This window comes from Lolium perenne, chromosome 2, assembly GCF_019359855.2.
Source record: "Lolium perenne isolate Kyuss_39 chromosome 2, Kyuss_2.0, whole genome shotgun sequence".
Taxonomy (NCBI): domain Eukaryota; kingdom Viridiplantae; phylum Streptophyta; class Magnoliopsida; order Poales; family Poaceae; genus Lolium; species Lolium perenne.
In genome coordinates this window covers 167,002,590-167,024,009 of record NC_067245.2, presented here as the reverse complement: position 1 = coordinate 167,024,009, position 21,420 = coordinate 167,002,590, and the positions used below count along the sequence as shown (strand labels likewise).

The 21,420-nt window shown below is 44.5% G+C and overlaps 2 protein-coding genes across 2 annotated transcripts; one reads left to right on the top strand and one right to left on the bottom strand.

Annotated features, from left to right (window-relative positions):
• Window positions 1-2,576: 2,576 nt before the first annotated feature.
• Window positions 2,577-21,351, bottom strand: LOC127333811 (uncharacterized). The gene is made up of 32 exons (XM_071826324.1): window positions 20,476-21,351; window positions 20,134-20,388; window positions 19,830-20,042; window positions 19,608-19,739; window positions 18,112-18,241; window positions 17,985-18,031; window positions 17,812-17,913; window positions 17,597-17,704; window positions 16,931-17,073; window positions 16,725-16,819; window positions 16,541-16,622; window positions 16,390-16,441; window positions 16,235-16,315; window positions 15,571-15,666; window positions 15,382-15,485; window positions 14,491-14,953; window positions 14,382-14,417; window positions 14,067-14,274; window positions 13,780-13,913; window positions 13,506-13,692; window positions 13,189-13,421; window positions 12,989-13,081; window positions 12,785-12,880; window positions 12,671-12,703; window positions 12,432-12,554; window positions 12,228-12,288; window positions 11,983-12,038; window positions 11,811-11,867; window positions 11,576-11,696; window positions 11,191-11,396; window positions 3,597-3,614; window positions 2,577-2,901 (listed from the first exon to the last, which is right to left on the bottom strand). The coding sequence occupies exons 1-30, from the start codon at window positions 21,208-21,210 to the stop codon at window positions 11,200-11,202; spliced, it is 4,473 nt and encodes a 1,490-aa protein (XP_071682425.1). The 5' UTR covers window positions 21,211-21,351; the 3' UTR covers window positions 2,577-2,901; window positions 3,597-3,614; window positions 11,191-11,199.
• Window positions 10,630-10,998, top strand: LOC127333814 (uncharacterized). Its single transcript, XM_051360251.2, has one exon. The coding sequence runs from the start codon at window positions 10,630-10,632 to the stop codon at window positions 10,867-10,869; it is 240 nt and encodes a 79-aa protein (XP_051216211.1). The 3' UTR covers window positions 10,870-10,998.
• Window positions 21,352-21,420: the final 69 nt, after the last annotated feature.

The window sequence follows — 21,420 nt, the reverse complement described above, 5'->3', positions numbered from 1 at the left end:
TCCACCGCCCTTGATTGTTTCTACCGGTTCTGCAGGGCCGTCATAGCAGTGTTCGGGGACTATTACTTGAGATCACCCACTGTCGAAGACACTCAGAGGATCCTTGCAACAAATGAAGCTAGAGGTTTTCCAGGGATGCTTGGAAGCATTGACTGCATGCATTGGCAATGGGAGAACGGTCCGTTTGCGTGGCGGGGAATGTACAAGGGTCACAAAAAGGCTGCACTGTGATACTTGAAGCAGTGGCTACCCATGATCTTTGGATTTGGCACTCTTTCTTTGGTATGCCTGGATCCAACAATGACATCAACGTCCTAAACTGCTCCCCGGTCTTTTCCAAGCTTGTTGAGGGTCATGCTCCCCCGGTGGACTATGTGATCAATGGTCGGCACTACAACAAAGGATACTACCTTGCAGACGGTATCTATCCAAAGTGGGCAACATTTGTGAAGACGATCTCCAACCCTAGCACCCCCAAACTTTGCGAGTTTGTCAAGAAACAAGAAGCTTGCCGAAAAGACGTCGAGCGAGCATTTGGTGTCCTACAGAGATTTCTTGTCGTCCGGTTCCCTGCTATGACTTGGTCCAAAGATCAGATGTGGGAGGTGATGAACTGCTGTGTGTGCCTACACAACATGATTATTGAAGATGAGCGAAAGCATCCGGTTCCTCTGGCTGAGCAACAAGCACCATATGAGAGAGAGGGTCCTCTTGCACAGCCTAATCACCAGGTGCCTCCATCATGGGCCGCCTTCATTGCTATGCGCCAGGAGATTCGAGACTCTACAATGCACCACCGCCGCAAGATGATCTGGTGGAGCACATATGGAGGCTCCGAGGCAACGCCAACGCCGACGCCAACTAGTCTGTCTTAATTTGTTTGAAAAATTGTGAAATTTGTGTGCTTCATTTGTTTCACCACTTGTTAAACATTGTACTGTAATCGCCGAATTTGTTTCAGCAATTTTCGTCCTCTTGTTTGCCCAACTTGTTAAATTTTATGTTGAATTTGTTTGAAATATGTCAAATGGTCGAGGTTGGGGGTTTCCTGCCGGGGGGACGGCTGGAACTTCGGCGCTCCCCACGCCAAATCTTCATCCAATCCGGACGAAAATTTCGCCGGATTTGGGCGTGGGGAGCGCCAACGAGTGGGGATGCTCTAAGCCTCATGCAAAACCAGGTGCTGCTTATCCGCAAACCATGGTTTCCCTAGAGCGCAAGCGCATTCGGACCTAGCTAGCTAGGTTTCAGCCCAGCCACAGGAACAGTCCATGCATGTATAAGAGCAAGTACAATAGACTATAAGGCATTAAATAATATATTTTAGATGAGTTGGAAGAGAGAGAAGAGGAGAGAGAAGGGAGGTGGGCTACTATGCAATAGCCAGCTCTTGCACGTGCTTCTAGGCACTTTGTGAGAGTGAAATATGGGCCATATATTAGTAAAGTACTTCATTAGTATAGCCAACTATTGTACATGTTAGCTATATGATGACTACAAGTGACATGGCATCTTGTTATAGCCAGCAGTTGACTGTACTATTGGAATTGCTCTAAACGAGTGGCTGTTAAGAGCATCCACAATGTATAGCCAAAAGTGGTTCCAAATTGTCTTTTTGGCTTTTGGAACTAGTTCCTTACATTGTGAGGGTGGTTCCAAAATGATGAAAAGAGGGAACCGGATCACCTACTTGCTCCGATGCCAAATTAAGATGAGGGATTAAAATATAGTTGTTTGCATGTTGGCTGTACACGTGTTGAGAAATGTGAGGATGAGAGGTAGTATAGGAGAGAGATTGGTGATATTTTAGTTTACTTCTTCCCTATAGTGGGTCCCATCTTAAAAATATTTGGGAACCATCACGTTGTGGCAAGTCTAGCAATTTGGCATTCACGCTATATAACTGTAGCGTGTCAGATTTGGCAACACATACATTGTGGATGCCCTAAGTCGTCGACATATGGTGTAAAAAAAATGGGCAATATGCTACTCCAAACTCTAGAGGCCGATCGATCGATTGATCAATCGATGTGCACGTACGTCAACCAACCGAGAAAGAAAAACAACGTAATGACACGCATCTCTGCGTACGCTAGCTGTGTACGTTCACTCGTTCAGTGCACTATATAGTTTCTTTCGCGTTAGCTAGTCTCCCCGCACTTGAATGGAAGCCAAGCAAGACCAAAGGCTCAAAGCTACAGCATGTACACGCGGATCGCGCAAGATGTCGGTCGTCCCAGGTCACATGTCGGACAAACGTCACTGCGGACATCACCACGCACGCACGTAGAGGGGAACACCAGATCAGGTTAATGTTGCAGTTTTGCAGAAACAACCTTTTGCAATCGGAAGAGATTGTAACCTTGTCCATTGACAGCTAGCCGTCTATCTAGTTATTAGTTCATGGGTGAGGAGTTCTGATTGCCACAGACCACACGACCGATTCCACTCAAAGTTTGATCGATCCTTGGATAACGTATACATATATATCCCTGCCATTGGCAAATTAAGTCAGCGGTTAAAGAAGCAAAGACACTTGTGGATTGGGCCGTCGAGTTCATGGGTGATGGGAGATCTGTTTGCCACAGACCACATGATACTAGATTCAACTGAAAGTTAAGTCAGTGGCTAAAGAGAAGTAACCAAAGTTGATCGAGTGATATATGTGTGCGCACCTTCCAATGACTCAACTGTGCTATGTGTGTGCACTTTATGCCGACGGTGGACTTTGGGTGGTCAATACATATATTGTGCACCTATCCAGTGAGTCATCTCAGCATATATAAGACTTGGGAAAAGCGAGCAGAGCACGATGTGAGTTTGACTGGTGCCTAGATTTATCTTGCTACATACGCTGTGTCAGTTGGTTTCCTTTCCTTTAGAATGACATGTCAATTGGTGCATAGGCGGATCCAGAAATTTTTTGAAGCCTGGGCAAGCCAAAGTGGGACTGAAAATTTCCGCATAGGCACCAGTAAATATTAACGGCATCTCCAATTGTCTGACCCATTTTAGACACCAAAAATGTTTATTTTGGTTTGTATGGGTCGGCCTGCTGAAAGGCCAGAGGCCCGGCCCTCCCCTAGTGTTGTAGTAAACTTCTTGTATCAACAAAAAAACTCCTCATTTCTGTAATCTAATTTTTGTTAGGTTCAATAACAGTACTACAAGTTCATTCTAGATATCTTGATACGAAATTCATCTAATTCGAGAAATGGGAAGTGCTAAAATTAGACTTCGGAAGTACAAAAGCAAACTGCAAATCTGTAATCATGCAAACCAAATTCTCTTCTGCCCGGATATACCGAAATGGAGCCAGCTCTTTTGTGGAATCGATCGGTATGTTCCAGCAATCCAGCTAAAGTTGGCCCAATGTGAGAGACAAAAATAAATCCTGGCTCAGTTTGTGGCCCATGATGGGCCATGATGGGCTGGCGTGGAGGCATAGCCCAAGAATTGGCCAGTAAAGCCCGGGCAGGACGGCGTTTGAGGATGCGTTGTCGCTAACAAACCTCTGTACACCAGCGTCGCTTCACGAGCGAAGCCCGGGCAGCTGCCCGGGCAACAGGGATGGTGCGTCCGCCCATGAATTGGTGAACTCATGTCCCTTGTTCCTACAGAAAACAAGAAAGTACTCCAATCATTAGAAAAAGAATGTTACGTCTTAATAAAAAAAAACTACTCTTTGCAAAAGTTAATGGTGTTCCTCTCCCTTTGTGACACATGGAGCGTGTCATACTCGACCCATGTCGCAAGGAAGGTGGGGGATGCTGGTGGATTCTTTTTCCGTCGGCTGCCACTTGGTTGACTACCAAAAATTTGGCTAGCCCAAGCCCAGGTCATGCGGCCCTGTGTATTTTCGCCAACAATTGGCAATCCGTGGGCGGGGGGATCACTCGCCAAAATATTGGCGTTGCCAGGAATTTGGCGGGGCTCACGCGGGCATGAACCAAAGGTACCCTTAATCTCTACTAATAAGTTACGGATCGGTGGTGTTGGTAGGTCAAAAAAAAGGAATAAATTTTCGTCCATCAAAAAAATCGAGACTCCCATTGCCCGTAGAAAAAACTGTTCGCCCGTGAAGCCCGCGTCCGATGGATCCTTCAGTGAGATCGATAACAAAAATCGGTGTTCGTCCCTTGTTCCTCTGACCAGGTCGTTCGTCCGTATGAAGAAACCCGGAGAGGAGTCCTCGTTTGACTCTGTCATGAGACACGGACATAATCCAGTGGTTTAAACCCTAAAAGTCCAGCGCTGCATTGTTGGTTTTCTTGAACACAGGCATGGCCCATGGGCACACGTTATGCGCCTACATGCGTACACGAGCAGCATCGCCCGGCGATTGTAGCCGCCGCTCACGGCCGCGAGTGTTGGTGCCGTCGACGGCACACAACACTCGCCTCTTGGCTCGAGCAGTCGGGCACGACCGCACGACGTCAACGTAGCTGCCGGGACGGCGACGGGGACGGTATCGTTTGATCCGTGTACAGAGCCGGCCAGAGCGGCTCGGAGGCCGCCAGGCCGGACATCATAGTAAGAAACGAGTGATATTTTCCAACAGGCCAAAACTCATTATGAAGGCAATGTGCGCCGAGTCGATTGACTAGCTGAGGGAGATAGGTCACTCGAGAGACACGAGACCACATGAGACAGAGCAGCCGGCGACCAGCTCCGCTCATGGAGCTCGAGAAGGCCACGAGTGCCTCCTCTGCCCTTTTTTGGCAAGCGCCTCCGTTGTTGTGTGTGTATTGCTGTTGCTGATTGTATGCTTTGCTCTAGCTGCAGATCTAGCTGCTGCTGATTGTGCTTCATGTGTGTGTTTTGCCGCTGCGCGCAGGCCGCTGGCTTTGCTACATGCTGTGATTGCCAAGATTATCTTCATGTTGTTATTCTTTTTCATTTTTTCGATAAAGGGAATATATTAATATCAGAAGATATCAATTACACCCAGCCTCTGCAACAACGCAACACCCTATTGGCAGTACGGCACACAGCCAAAAAAGAAAAAAGAAAACTAAGAAACAAAAGTCCCGCTACAGCATTCTAGGCCTAGCAACAGCAATACATCCACCACCAAGACAACACCTGAAATACAGACTCTCCAAAAGCGACGCCTCCAAGAAGGAAACAGTGCATCAGCGCCGTCGTCGCCCGATCAAAGATCTTAGGTTTTCACCCTGAAGATAGTCCCCGCTCTCAAAAACAATGTCTCCAACAAGGTCATTGCCAGGCACAAACAGTTAAGGCCAGACCTTGGATTTTCACCCTGAAAGGTAGGACTCTGAACTTCACCTGTGTTGCCGCCCCCACTTGCATACCACTGCTGCGAAGCCCGGAACACCAAACAAGTCCCTCAACAGCGCGGAGACTTAACTCCCCATTAGCTAGACCTCCGATCCGGCCTTCATGATATTCTCTTCTTCTGACTTCACCATGGACCAAAATGTCACTTGGTGTCAACACAGAACAGAGCTTCGCGCCGCTCCCTCCAGAACCAAACGGCTGGAATAAAAACATGGGTGCGCACGACCAAATACCACCCGATCCAGCAAACTCCAGGCAAAAAAGCACTGTTACATTCGCCGGCGGCGCCTTCCGGAACTCAACACTCCGGCTAGATCAAGGAGAGCAGGCCTCAGGAGGTCTCCATCTTCGCGTAAGAGAAACCCTAGGACCACCACCTTCAAACTGCGAAACAGATGAACAGGCCCCCTCACCGTCATCTGCTAACCAGCGAAAACGAAGGAGGAATCGGTGAACGCACCATCCAAGACCCACGCGACCCAGATCAAAGATCGGGCCTGCCACGCCACGCGATCTTGGACGCCGGTACCACACCATCCACACCTCGCAAAGTCGCTGCCCCCTCCTCGCGCTGTCAGGAGAACCGACGATGGATCTGTGTGGGAACCAGACCCGCAGTCACCACCACCCCCCATCGCCGGGAAGCCATGGAAGGAGCAGCTGCCGCCGCACACCAGGGGATCGCCGCCCCTGATGCCGTGCTCGCCTCCCCGCAGCAGCCGCCCCAGCCGCCACAACAGGTCGTCGCCACGACCACCCCCCGACTCCCTTTGGCGCCGGGGCCCGCCGCCACCGTGGCCAGCGCTGACGGCAGCGGCGGAGGGAGGGGTACGGAGGGGAGGCGGCGGCTGGCGGCGCTAGGGTTCGCCCAGGCGTCGCCCTGGGGAACGACGCGGGGCGAGAGCGAAACGTTTTCCTCTGCTTCTTGGGTTATGAGCGAAACGCGTTGGTCTAATTATCAAAGCTAAATGGACACCTGGACTTTAATACATGATGGATCATAGCTAAATGGTTTCATACAATAACAGAAGTGGTCATGATGTATATTTCAACTTTGAATTGTAAATTCTCATATCGAAGATAAATGAATGCCCGTAGTTTTTCGTCATTGACGACACCATGGATGGTTAAATAGTTTCATACTAGATTATACAAAGTGGTCAAAATGTTTTTTATATAATTTTGAAATGAATAAATATGTGTTTTCATTAAAATTGATTGTCAATAATAATCCCTCTGATCCATATTACTTATCACTAAAATAGATGTATCTATAATTAAAATTTATCTAGATACATCTACGTTAAAATAATATGAATTGGAGGAAGTAACAAAATTAGTTTGTTTTGCTAGAACCCGTAGCAAGGCACGGGTACTGTGCTAGTGTGTGTAATCCCCACATGTGGGGCGCTCGGCGTGCAGGAGAGGACCCGCTTGTTTTACCTTATTTGTGGTCACTTAGGGCATCTCCAGCGGCGCGACGCAAACGGTCGCTGAGCGACCGTTTTTGTCCGCCGTGACCGGAAATGCGTCTGGGGCCTGCTCCAGCGGGGCGACGCAAAGTGATCGGGCCGTCCGCGGAGACGCAAACCTGGCCCAGACGCTCGGCGGTCGCTTGGAGCGTCCTCCATTTCTTACCCGGTCCCGCATGTCAGGGACAGCGAAATCGACCGCTTCGATTTGCTTCTTGTTCCCCTTCTTTCCTGCCCTAGTGCGACGTCACCACCCCCACCCCTAGCGCCGCCGTCCGGCCGTAGCGCCGCAGAAGTCGCCGTCGTCTCCGTTCTTGCCGCGCGGGAGAGCAGGAGCGTGCTCCGCCGCGTACCTGCCGTCTGTTTTCGGCCGAAACGCTCCCGGTTGCGCCGCCCTTCCGCGCCGCCCACGACCTGTTCGGTCAATTGCGTCGGTAGGTTTCTTACTCGTGTTTTCGGCGCTATCGTGTGCGGCCATTGATCCGCAGTTTGTACCCACGTAGATGGACATGTGGCAGATGTTGGACAAGTTCCGCGCGGAGGTCGTCGACTCCTCTTCCGACGAGGAGTCCGATCAGTCGACACAAACTTTGGCAACAACTGCGGCCTCCATGATCCACGAGTTCACCTCTAACCCGGGGCCGCAGCACCGGGGCTTTGTGAGGGCCGCTCCAAAAACCTGCCGCGCAACAGAGTGGAAGGGAGGCCCGCCTCCACAAGGACTACTTCCACCTCCGATCCGATCTTCCCGGAAAAAAAATTTCGGCGCCGATACAGGATATCAAGGGACCTGTTCTTGGTCATTCTACGGGGCGTCAGAAACTACGACCCCTACTTCCAATGCAGGCGCGATGCAACAGGTGCGTTAGGCTTCACCTCCTACCAAAAATGCTCCGCGGCTATTCGCATGCTCCCATATGGAATGGCTGCGGATATATTCGATGAGTATCTTCGAATGGGTGAGAGCACCTGTCTTGAGGCCATGTACAGGTTTTGCCGAGCCGTGATTGCCGTGTTCGGAGAGTATTACTGTAGGGAGCCAACTGTTGAGGATACAAGGCGCCTCCTGTCTATCAACGAGTCTAGAGGCTTCCCAGAAATGATTGGCAGCATAGATTGCATGCACTGGCAGTGGAAAAACTGTCCATTTGGATGGCAGGGTGCGTACAGCGGGCATGAGGAGGGAAAAACTGTCATTCTTGAAGCTGTCATATCTCAAGATTTATGGATTTGGCATTCATTCTTTGGCATGGCCGGTTCCAACAATGATATCAATGTGTTGCACCGATCACCGGTTTTCAACCGGCTCATGCAAGGCAAAGCTCCCCGGGTGAGCTATGAGATCAATGGAAATGCATATGACAAGCCATATTATCTTGCTGATGGCATCTACCCTGACTGGGCCACATTGGTGAAGACTATCCGTAATCCAAACTCCGAGAAGACGAGGAGGTTTGCCAAGATGCAAGAGGCTTGCAGGAAAGATGTGGAGCGCGGATTTGGTTTGCTCCAAGCTTGGTGGGCAATTGTTCGTCACCCGGCAAGAACATGGTCGCTGAAGACCATGCATGAGGTGATGACATGCTGCGTGATCATGCACAACATGATCGTTGAGAACGAGCGTCCTGATGGCCGCAATGAGAACCAATGGGATTTCCAAGGTGAGCTGGTTGCGCCACTTCCTGGAGCTTCATCTTGGCAGGACTATCTACATAGGAATGTAGAAGTCACTGACGAGAACGTCTCCAAACAGCTGCAAACGGATCTGATTGAGCATCAGTGGACATTGACTGGCCATGAAAATCATGCCTAGAGAAATACTATCTTATTTTCATGTCGACTTTTAAATGTAATAAATATGACTTTGTTGATTTCCTTATTTTGTTGTTTGGAAACTTCATAAATTGATGCAAACGCGAAAATGCGTCGGCCCGCTGGAGCCACCCCTAGGTGCAAACGGACGCGCGGACAAACACGGTCTGTCGAGCGTCCGCCGCGCGACGCAAACGGACATTTCGGACATCCGAAATGCGTCGCGCCGCTGGAGATGCCCTTAGTAATGACCTCACATAGTGAAAGTATTATATGTAGTATCATGTTATGGCAAAAGGCTAATGCGACAAAACAATTAATGAATAAAGAAATAATAGTAGTGTCATGCTATGATACGGTATGTAGATTTTGTACACGTATTTGCACCAGGATTCTAAGAGAAAAATAGGATGTGAGTATGTGATTATGTTACTAAACATATGATATTATGCATTATAAATGTATTATCATGCATACGATAATTTTCACTATCACCAGTCCTAGAGAAAAGGTAGCTCTCTACTTTTTCTAGAGAGAAGGCAGCTCTCCTCTCTTCTTTTTTTTTTTTTTTTTGAGAAAAGGCAGCTCTCCTCTTGGAGTGACTACGTCCGAGATTGGAATTTCCGTCAGCAGCCCAGTAAAGTAATGGGCAATAAATGTGGGTCCAGACCAGAAAAGGCCCATGCCCACAAACTTCGGCGAGCCCGTAGATTCGACTCCAACCGTCCGCCCACTGCCATGCCGACGGGAGGGCCTATTCACCGCTTTAAGCGGGAGCCAGCCTCGCTCCGCTCAAGAAAAACGTACGCTAGGCCAGGCCCATTACTCTATCGCTGTTCTCTCATTCTCTTTGGTGCCTGGCAGCGTCCAACGTGTGTTGCACGGTTTGGATTTTCTAAACTCTGTACAAAATTTGAAATCTATACAAATTCAAAACCGAACAAAATTAAAAATTGAACGATTTTCAGAACGAACAATTCTCAAAACGAACAAATTTTAAATTTCGAAAATATTCAAATTTAAAAAATGTTCAAAAATGTAAAAGTTCCCAATTGAAAAATGTTCGATAGTTTTTTTTAAAATTTCTAAAAATATCAAACGAAAAAATATTTCAAACTCGAAAAATGTTCAGATTTAAAATTGTTCAAAAAAACATGTTCAAACTTACAAATTGTTCAAATTCGAAAAATGTTCAAATCTAAAAAATCAAACTTGAAAATTTCAAAAAATCCAAGTTTGAAAAAAAACAAATTCAAAAGAACCGATCGGCAAAACCAAAAAAAAATGAAGGAAAAAAACGAGCAGAACCGAAGAAAACGGGAGCGCCTAGTCCCCGCCTTAAGCGGAGCGGAAGGTTGCCTCCGCTTAGGCCGACGCGATTGAAAAGCACGTATGGGCTCAGCCCGTTTAAGACTTTCCTTTTCTTTTTCGTTCAATTCAGATTTCAAAATCTGAACAAAATTTAAAACGGAACAAAATTCAAAATCAAACAAATAAAAAATCAAAAAAAATACAAAACAAAGAATTTATGTCGAACAAAAATTATAAGTGAACAAAATTTATATCTGAACAAAATTCGTATTTGAACAAATTTTGAATTTGAACAAATTTCAAATACGAACAAAATTCAAATTCGAACAAATTTCAAATATGAATATTTTTTAAATCAGAACAAAAAATAAATCTGAACAAATTTCGGAACCAGTAAAACCAACACAACAAAAAAACCATAAAAAGAAACAATCCAAAACCGAAAAAACCTGAGAAACCCTGAAAAAAACAAAAAAATAAAGGGAAAACCGTACGTCTAAGAGCTAAATGGGCCGGCCCACCCCATCCGCCGCTTGAGCGGGAGCGAATCGCTCCCGCAATAGGCGGCGAATAGGGATTGCGCATGCCGACCCCCCACCCGAGCTGGCTAGCGAACCAATAACTGCCGCCCGTGTAACCGTACCATTCTTTGCCCGGTCCATCGTCATCAACCTCCAGATCCCCGCCGGACGAGCGAATCGGAGAGGAGTACAGAGAGGGTTTTGATCCGATGGGAGCGGTGGTGACGGCCGTGATCGCGATCGCGGCAGTGGTGCTGGGCTGGATCACCATCGAGATGGCCTGCAAGCCCTGCCTCGAGACCGGCCGCCGCGCCATGGACCGCGCCCTCGACCCCAACTACGATCCCGACGATTCCCCCTCGGCCAACTCCACCATGCCTCCCGCTAACGAGCCGCTCCTCGCCGATCTCTCCTCCGCCTCAGCAGCCACGCCCGCCAAGGCCATCTGATGTGCTTGTATGCCACAGTGCTAGGCTTTCCTTTCTTCCTTGCCCCAGCCATGTTTGTCTCTGTGCCTCCCCAAGTGTTATGTTCTTGTGGTTTTGGTTATGAAGTGATAACAACTGCTTGCTATGTTCTGAGATGTTGTTCCATGAAATGTGTTCATATGTATGCATGATCCTCACAATTTCTATGGAAAACATGATGAAACTGGGATCTACATTTCTGAATTAGCACTGTAATGTAGTACTATACATACATGCCAAGAGTAAAATTTCGGGGACAAGATTGGCCTATATAGGAGACTGGAGATATTTAGAGATGGATACCGTATGAGGTCAGTCATCCAATGGAGTTGCCTCCTCGGCATCTTCAGCCACATCTTCCTCCATCATGTTATCATCATTTTCGTCGGCTGGAGTTTCAGGATCAGTATCCATCTGTTCTTGCTCTGCATCATTTAGGTCGTCATCCACGTCGCCATACACCTGGGAGCTCACCACATGCCCATGCAAGTCCTTGTGCTTCAGATTAGCTATCACAAAATGGAGAAAAAAATTGGCACTTTTGTAAGCATAGAAACTCCTAGATCCAAAATGAGATGGACTTGTAACAAGCTGACTGCAACAACAACAAAAAAGTAAACTAGCTAAACTAGTCTGTGTATAACTAGAACAGTTCTTAAGAAATTGCAAATCAGATTGCAAAGTTTACCAATGCTGCAGCTCTCCTCGGTAGAGCAGTGTGCAAGGAGGGCCTTTACTCGGAACACGAACCGCTCCATGGATCTCTTTGCACCAGGTATCTTGCTCGTTATCATTGTTCGCTTGTTACCCTATAGAAGATCAAATTACTGTTCTAAGCAAGGAGCACACAATTTATGATATGAACATCATGGATCTGAGATTATTGATTGTACAGGTAAAAAACAAGAGATTATTGATTGTACCTTTGCCTCTGCACATATAGTTTGGATTATTCTTGTTGCTTGCTGAAGGTCTTTAATCTGCATCAGTTTAGGTCGTCAGTAGCATTAAACTGACACTGTAATTTGGCAAGACAGAAGGCAGCTATTAAGTGGTGCAAAAAGAAATCATAAAAAACGATTGACAGCTATTTACCATCTGAACTATAGGGTCACCATGTTGCCCAAATTGTGTCTCTAGAAAGTTGAAGGCTGCAGTAAAGAGAAGAAAAAAAAGGAACACTAAATTAAACATGTTTTCAGTTTAAGGCAAAAAAGAATACACCAGCTATATTATCATGTTGGCAAATACATTTAGTAACAGTTTATCAACGAACATTTCCTCACATTTAAGAAAAGAAAACTAAAATTACCGTATTCCTTTCAAAAATAAATCCTCACCTTTAAGAAATGCATCAATGAATCGCCCACCATATTTAACTGCCATTCCATGCATCGCGACCTATATTTGTGATTCAGAGTAAGATGCATCGTTTTCAACCAGCAGTCTTATACATGAGCAGTACACCATTTCGATGTGGGTAAATGCATCAGGTGGCCATATTATGTTAGTACTTGAACGTGAGGGATTTCAGTGCAACTCACCTTTTCATGTTTCTTACACATAAATATTAGAGAAACAAACACAGTTACTGATTTGCTAATTTCATCCAGAACATTTTCCACTGCTACTACTGATTGTGATCTAGTCTTCAAGGCTTGCTTGATCTGGAGAAGGGGAGAAATTGCTCAAAAACCAAGGGATACTATTTAGAGACAAAAAATATACAATTTCCAAGAGAGTAGTAGCAATAAAGTATAGCATGCTTAGCTAAACAACTGACCATCTTGTTAAAATTTCCAGTATTCTCCTCATGCTGCATTAGTACACCAAAAATTACAAGAGAAAACAAGAAAGAATTTGATAGTTATAAATGCTCTGGACAACAGATACTTACCAGCACACGGTACCAAGAGTGCAAAGTGGAAGAACACAATGTTGGAAAACCATGCGACATTTCCTGGGTAGTACTTTTAGTTTTGGAAGAAGGTACCTTCAATTATGAAACAAAATGCTTACAATGAATCTTTTAAGGTGAAACAAAAACGATTCAATTGATATGGACTCTAATTGCACGACCCAAGAAGTCGAGATGGACCACCTGAGTCAACACCAAAGAAAGGTCATGAAGCGGATTTGAAGTCGACTCACTATTCCTGAGGTATATTTGTAATATCCTTGGTATAAGATCTCCCTGACAAGCAATAAACATGGGACCATATTAGCCTCTTAAGAATTAGTAAACAAGTGTATGTTTATAGGCGCCAGCACATGTATATGTCATAAAATGTTATAGCTTACTTTACTCTGCGATCCATTCTCCCTTTCTTCACTAGGAAAATCAGAAGTTAGCAGCTTATGGGCTGATAACGCAAGATGCTTCCGTAGAAAGGGAATAATCTCTTTGGAGCATCCTACGTGCATATTCTTCCCATTTGATTCAACAGATTTTTCCAACAGCGCGACAATGGAATTTAAAATTGATTGCATTGTAATAAGCACGTCAGAAGCCAGAATGTGTGAGAACAAACACACTGCAGTAAGACATAGTATCGGAATTAGGCGAAAGGTCACGTAATCTTCTACCACTCTCAGCACAAATTGCAAACGCTGAGTACCTGGATCCATAATAGCCTCAAACATTTTATATGCCCCAATGTACAGATAATCAACATTACTAGGCACCAGAGGTGGACAGAACTCTGAAAGATCGTCATCAAAATTTTCACTTGGCTGGAAAGTCTGTAGTAACTCCTTCAGAACTGACATATTTGCTTGATTCAATAGATCTGAAATGCCAAGTAACTGCAAAAGGTATTATGTTATGTTAATGCTACAATTTGATTCTCCTTTACTACCGGAAGTAAGAAAACAATATATTCATGTTACAACCTTCCTGTAGCAGCCAAGAACCTCCTTAAATACTGAAGTGGCTATTGAAGACTTGGAGACCATCACATATGGTATGTGTGGGTTTCCTGCTGAATCCGAAGATGAACTCCAATTGTCTGGGCAGCTATCTGATCCTAAAAAGTAGTAATAGTAGTGCCACATTATGTTATTAATCATAGCAAAGGAAAGTAAAGCAGGGTGTACCATCATTGTCGTATTATACATTTATATCATCTATCATTCACTATAAAAGGAACTAGAAGCCGAAAAGGGTAAGTGAAGCTTACTGTCTTTGATCATCAAAATTGCTTCATCTAGATGCTTCCTTAGACTCGAGAATAGTGGCTGTATTTTGCTGAGAAGTTTTCCTATGCTCTTTTGGCAATGAGCACTAGTGGATTTTGCTTGAGAAGTACTAAAGAACGGCTTGCTTTGCGGATTTAGATGATCTAATTTGTTGTGGAGATCACGGAGAAGATAGAGATATAAAGGTAGCTGAATAACAAAAACAGCAACACCTCAATAATTATTCACAAAAAAAGTAACACCTCAGTAATGACACTATTCTTTAATATTTATATTATGTAGTCGAAATCAAGTACCTCAGATTCATGATATGAATAAGTTGAATCCTGAGCCTGTTTAATATATACATGAGAATTCGAAAATAGAATTTTGGAAAATATTAAGTCGAATAGAATTAATACATACCTCTGAATAGTTTATTAAGGATAAGCAAGATACATTGAGAGTTCTGAATTTGAATCTTTGCATATCCAGTTGAACAGGTGCTGCGATCAAATCTACATGCCCAAGCTCACCAGAATTATTAGCCTCATTTTCAGCATCCTTTGACATCATTCTACTTGGAAATGGTTGTGAAGAAGCTTTGTTTGTTTCTTGAGTGATAATTACACCAGCTCTTTTGAAAGCATCTAGTATCGTACTTTGCTTGAGCTTCTCATCAGAATTCAATTTATCTGAAGCTGCTTTGTCCTTGCGGCTTTTTTTTCTTTTGTTCGAAGATGGGCCCTCCATGCTTTCTTCCTCCATTTTCCTCCCATGGTTAAACTTACTGGTGCTAGCTGACCCAGCATATTCCCCAAGATATCGCAGCTCAGGTAGAGAAAGAGGATAAATTTTAAGAATGGTGTTTAGCAAGCTCTCAAGCAATCTGCATTAGTTTTACAAAAAATAGTCATCTGCATTTAGCAATCATGTCATAATATTCTAAAGGGTGCATTAGACATGAAAAAACTTGGTTCATATCTCAAGCCATACATCTTTCCCTTTTTTTTATTAAGCTCTCTAACATCTAACGCAAACAGCTAATGACAGGATTCAGAAATAGAATATTGTAATCGAATGTAAATTTCCAGACTTGCAATATTTATTTATTGACTGAGTAACACAGATGAAGATCCCGACATGTTTGAGTCAGAATTTTTAAAGGAACGGTACAAAAACAGCTCCCATCAATCATCCATGAATAGTTATTTGATGAAAGGTTGGTTGTTTGAAGATGGGTACGGTACAAGTAACATGCATTATCTATACAGGTATTGATGTGGTATTCACATCGGTGTTCAAGAAAATACTCACATTAGATTTCTCAGACGCTTCAGAAGTTTAACTGCTGTCTCATCCCTTACTCTTTGTGACACATTATCAACTCTGGCCGCAACTTGTGTGCTGAAAGCGTTAAGCTGCCAATCATGCCACCAATTTTAGATATAGATATAGGATAATTTGCAACGTAGTGTCAATAAGATCAGAAAATTCAAAGCATACCAACTCCCTAATCCAGTTTATCGCAAAGTACAGTGAGTGACACACTGTTTTTTTCTCCAGTTCTGACAAGCTTGCCCATCTAGATTCATCCAGGATCTGTCAGTTGTCAAAACCAGGATTCATTCATTTATTCAGTTACTGAAGCACATCTTTCTCTAAAAGTACTAAAAAAAATTCAAAAGTTTTCCGTATTACAGAAGTAGTGACAGATTTGCAATAATATATCTGTATGTGGCAAAAACATTGAAATGCATTTAAACACATAACATCTGCAGGTTAATTTTTCTTAATTGTGAATGGCAGAGACTAGAGACTGATTATATAAACCCAGAAGATTTACTACGAGAAACTATTGTGGTATTGTTGACTACATGTAGGTCAGTTTTAGAGAAATTTGTACTCCCTCCAATCCATAATAAGTGTCAGGGCTTTAGTTGAAATTTGGACTAAATTTAACTAAAGCCCTGATGCTTTTTATGGACAGAGGGAGTAATTTATTTGTGGCATCATGCTACGTGTGTTGTGATTCAGCAAAGGCAGGTCAGAACAACATTTAAGACATCTAATGCAATGCAACAAAACTAAGATTTATAAGCATTGTGTTCTTCTATATTTAATAAGTTAGGGATATCGCTTCAAGTTTCTAGAAAGCAATTTGTATAACCTTGGCAGAGGGAAGATGCAAAGGACAACCGAGGAGTGCATTTATTCCACCAAGGGAGCCTTCACTTCCTTTACGCTCAATCTTTGATACAAACAAGAAGAAAGTTAGTTTGACCATTAAGAAGACATGCTCAAATATAAGGCTATGGAACTTACAGTAGTTAGAAGTAAAAATTGAGAAGCAAGGATCTGCAAGCAGGCTTGGGACCTAGTATGAACATGCACAACAGTGATAAAGTAAACCGCTATAGTGTGATATTCAGACTAATAATTATGTAAACAAATAATGACTCAGCTAGAATTATACTTTTGGGGAGAGGTGGACACTAGAGGCAAAATATTTACACATATCGGGGAGATATTCCCATCCAAGTTCATCCACAATTCCCCTGAAACCAATGTGTCATCAATTACACTTGCACTTTCATCCTGTGTCAAACACATAGGTACAAACCCATGCCATGGTATAACTGACAAAGCATTTCGCTAACCTTCAATGCTCTCACAAAGATATTTTTCTGATAACTGTCCATCATCAAGATCAGCAAGAAAAAGGGTGTCAAATTCGGCAACGTGTTCCCCAACCCTGAAAAGACCAGTTAGTGAAATGAGCTATCTTGCATGGAAGCAGGGAAAGAGAATACAAGAAGAAGCATGGACCATCTCTTTTCACATGCAGCAACCATTTTATACTTACCACTCAGTAATTGCAGAATGAAGAACAGTGCTCTCAAATAAAGCAGCTAATTCATCATAGAGAAGAATTAAGGGCATCGTCACAAATTTGCAGGAGTTAACAGCCATTTTTAGCAGTCCCAGGGCCTCCTCACCATTTGGTTGCTGCCAAACAAAATAACTTTATAACCAACAAAGCAACACTAGTATTTCATGAATGCAGAAAAAGGTAGCTTCCGTGATCCCAGACTATTTTAGATACAAGATGCAAGTTCGAGTAAAGAAAGGAAAAACCTGTACAAAGCATACAATTCAGTCAGGCAAGTGCACTTATTTTTTTATGCCTGCTTCACCTACATAAAACATATGGTACTATTTTCTACATTGTTCATGTTATTTTTCAATATCCAGCTAACAAAGTATTCTCTTAATTATCAGTATGGTGAAATGTTTCATGATTTATAATGTATATGTATCACTTTCAAATATGCTAACACAAGGAATTCAAGGTATTTGACTAATTTTAATGATAAAGTGACGCTATTACTGATGCTCCCGTAAGTGCTATTATTCAGATATAAAGGTATATTTGATATGCCCATAAGGTCAGAAGCAACAGAATCGTTTGCCATGATTGTTTTAACATGAAAGTTACATTTATACTGAATTTCGTCATGCTCAAACAAACCTGGGATGACGAGTAGTTCACAGCAGGATTAGCATCTGCAATAGCTGAAACTATCCTTAGAGCACCAATTATTCCCATTCTCTTATACTTCATATCTGGATTGCTAACCTACAAGGTGCAAGCAGACAGAAAACAATGAGAAAACTTAACGTAAACAGCCTTCTTAGATGGAAGATTAAATGGAAGTGATACCCTAACCATAAATGTGATCGTACCTGCTTTCTCACTACCATAAGAAGTTCATTAGCAATAGAAGAGCCACCTGAACCACTATTGAAACCAGCAGCCAGTGCCAAATTACAGAAGATCTCATAAACCTGTTTTTTCCATGAATTGCTTTTTATGATCAGAAAAAATAGGAGAAATAAATGAACAATATTTCACCAACCTTTCGAAGATTATCTTCATGAAAACTCTCCAGGTAATCTAAAATACCTATGTCATAAAGTCAATGCAATTCAGATTATTTGACAATGACAAGCACTAAAGACATAAGACGTGAGACAGAACAATACCAGTTATATGTGAAGCTATAGGGATCAGTTCCTCAGAGTGGTTGGACGTCAGAGAAATCATAATATCCAAAGCAGAAGAAACTTCATAGCTGACCCCAGAACCTATATGAGTTATCAATGAGCCTATGAGCTGCACAAAATTGTGGGGGCATTAGCAAATGAAGACAAAACATAGAAATGATAGAAAACAGGATAACATAAGCAAAACTGATCTATGCACCAAGAAACTGGATAAATCTCCTCACAGACAGATGAAAATCTGCATAAACTTTATAGTTTGTACACAAATGTAGAAAATTTCAGATGGAAACTAATAGCTGTCCCATCCACCACCTCAAATGCTACTACCACAGCTAATCTGACAAGTGAGAACACATAACCTCATCACTCAGATGTGTGACTGGCACAATAGTGGTATTTTGGTGAACACAACAATTGCACATATTACCTCTGAATAACTTTATTAGTTCTCGAGAACCAACCTGAGGTTGGGTGGTTAGGAGGGTGGTTGTACCCCCAGCCCACCAGAGTTCAAATCCCAGGTTTGACATCTGTGTGTCTCATAAAGGCGGAATATTCATTCAGTGGGAGGCGACGTTCCCGTCGACAGCGAGGCGCCTGTGGTGACTTCGTCAATTTCAAGATCCAATCCGCCGGCTCAGTCTTCCGAAGGTGCTCATAGGGGTAGGGGTGTGCGTGTGTGCGTTCATAGGGGTGAGTGTATGCGCGTGTATGTGAGCGTCTGCGTTTGTACTGTGTTTCTCAAAAAAAAAAACTTTATTAGTTCTCAAATGTGAGACAGCTGGTTGAGGAAAAGCAAAGCTATCCGAAAGAGAGCAATATCAGTGATTTCCTAACTAACCCTTCCAAAATTAAGGACTTACAGATAAGCTAGGTAGACACAAACAGTAACACAATTATCTAGTGCTGCTGTTATGCTCTTATCAATTAAAACCAAATCCCAACCAGAGCTTCAAAAGAGATTAAGTTCCCCAATACTATCCTTTCTTTAGTCATCTTTGTCTTCGCATCTCACCCTCTTCTCCCTGAATCACTCACTATTCAGCACTAGAGTTTATCCAGTACACACACATGGGTCAACTACTAGAGACCACAAAACCACAAAGCAAGCTAGAGTGAGCATCAGTGCATATGACCAACCAATTCACAAAGATCTTGCCAACACACTTCAAATTTACACAGAAGAGGATTTATATCATGACTATTAATTTATGTTCATATGACAGACCTATACAAATGTATTCAGTACAGCAGTTGAGCAAGTGTTATTTCGCCAAACAGGTTCCAAATATATGTGATATGCAACAATACTTCAACAACAACCTGCCTGAAATCCTGAATTATAGGGAAAACTGACTATTTCGAAAATCAACATCGCATTGTCAACTCACTTTGCCTATATGGATAAGTTACTGATTATCACTATGTTGACGGCAGGTTGACAACAAACACAAGTGTTGGCAACAAAAAGGTACCTCTTGCCTGGAAAAAGTATCATCGAATTCTTCAAACAAAGCTGTGAACAGATAGGTAGCAAATTCTCTAGCCTTCTCTTCCTTGCAAGCCAACAGGTAATCACTGACTGAGAGATACGACATGAAATGGTCCTAATTCAAGTTTAATGATGCCTCAGTCAGCACGGGTAGTCAAACATACATGGTCATACTACAGTGATTATGCGGTACTGAAGAACTAACCTTTACTAATTCGGTATTTCCACGAATGCATTGGTTAAACAGTGTCTCTCGGATATATCCTTGTAGGATCTTGGACTTTAGTATTTTCTCAGCACTTTTCTGCAGAGCACCACCGTTGGCGTAGATGAGCATGATGAGCCAAACATCGATCACTTTGTGATCCTTTGGGTGGTCAACTGATTTCAACTCCTTCAAGAAGGCCTCACAAAGCATCTGCATCAATAAGAAAGCAAAACCCAGATGAAACACCAATGGGCGGTGCTGTATTTCAAGATAAGTTGCAGATTATAATAAGATAACCTACATTCTTAAACCGGAGGCCCGATCTCAAGGCATGAAGGATTGCCCCATCAGTGCTAGTTGCTGATGCCTTCCCTTTCAGCTTCTTGCTCCGAGCGGCCCGTGGATCCACCACACCAACAAACTTGAGTTGCTCGCGGATCTGCGATATAATCCTCCCAGCATTGACTGGTGTGGCAGCCAGCAGCAAGAACCTGAGCAAATGTGGCATCTGGTCCGCGTGAATTGTCCGGATGCAAGATATTGCAACTGTCACCGCCTTCATATATTCCCACAGCACAAAGACAATTAGTCAGGCCAACAAATCCACACCATCATACACAAAATGAGATTGAAGAACAATCACCTGCTCCTGCAAGTGCGCATTGAGGTTAAGGTCTGACAAAGTATCGAGCACAGCAACCACAACCTGGGAGTCCTCCTGCAGCAGATTCTCCAGGGCGGAGACCACAGCAGGATGACTCCTGTCGCCCACAATCTCGGGGATGGACCCGATGATCTCCTTCTTGAGCCGGGGCGGCGCCACCGAGAGCACCTCGACGAGCTTGGCAACGAAAGCATCGGCATCGACAAGCAAATCAAGCCAGCGGAACTGTTTGATGATGAGCCTCCCTACGTCTTCCTGCAGAGGCGCCCCATCGAGCGCGTCGTCGTCGAAGTGCTCGGGCAGCTTGTCGAGGAGGAGCCCCAGGAGACCGGGCTGGAGCGCGGGGACGGAGAGCAGCGCCCGCGCGAGGCTGGTCGGCGAGCCCGGGGACGAGGGCAGGAGTAGCTGGCGGAGCCGCGTGGGGGAGTCGGCGAAGGCGGCGAGCCCCGCGAGGAGGCGCGCGGCGGCGGGGCCCGCGGCGAGGTCGCGGGTGAGGCGGGCCACGAAGGCGGGCGGGGACGGGAGGGATGGGGGCAGGTGCGGCGGGACGAGGAGCGTGCAGCCGGCTTCGGCCAGGAGCGCCGCTGCCGCGTCGACGGCGGAGAGGTTGGGCGCGGGCGCGGACGCTGACGCTGACGCTGACGGCGGCGGCTCGGGTGGCGTGGGCGCCGGCGGCGGGCGCTTCCGCGGGTTGCTGCGCTGCAGGAACACCATCGCCGATCGCCGCTGCCACCACGAAGCTTCTTCGGCAAGGAGGCGGAAGGGTTTGGGATTTTTGGGGAATTTTCGGGGGAATGAAAATTTTCGCGCCAGAGAGAGAATGCTTCCTAGTTCATCATGTCTCTTGCAAAAAAACGTTGCGTGACCAGCTGACATGTAGGGCCAATCTGTTTATCCGGCTGGGCCCACATGTCAGCCTTTAGA

What these genes read in the sequence shown, in the direction of transcription:
- LOC127333811 (XM_071826324.1), bottom strand. Translation starts at nt 21,210, where the DNA reads ATGGTGTTCCTGCAGCGCAGCAACCCGCGGAAGCGCCCGCCGCCGGCG. An exon ending in TTATGGTAGTGAGAAAGCAG is followed by an intron (nt 17,705 to 17,811) that starts GTACGATCACAT and finishes TGCACCTTGTAG; the next exon opens with GTTAGCAATCCAGATATGAA. An exon ending in CCTTAATAAACTATTCAGAG is followed by an intron (nt 14,418 to 14,490) that starts GTATGTATTAAT and finishes TATATTAAACAG; the next exon opens with GCTCAGGATTCAACTTATTC.
- LOC127333814 (XM_051360251.2), top strand. Translation starts at nt 10,630, where the DNA reads ATGGGAGCGGTGGTGACGGCCGTGATCGCGATCGCGGCAGTGGTGCTG.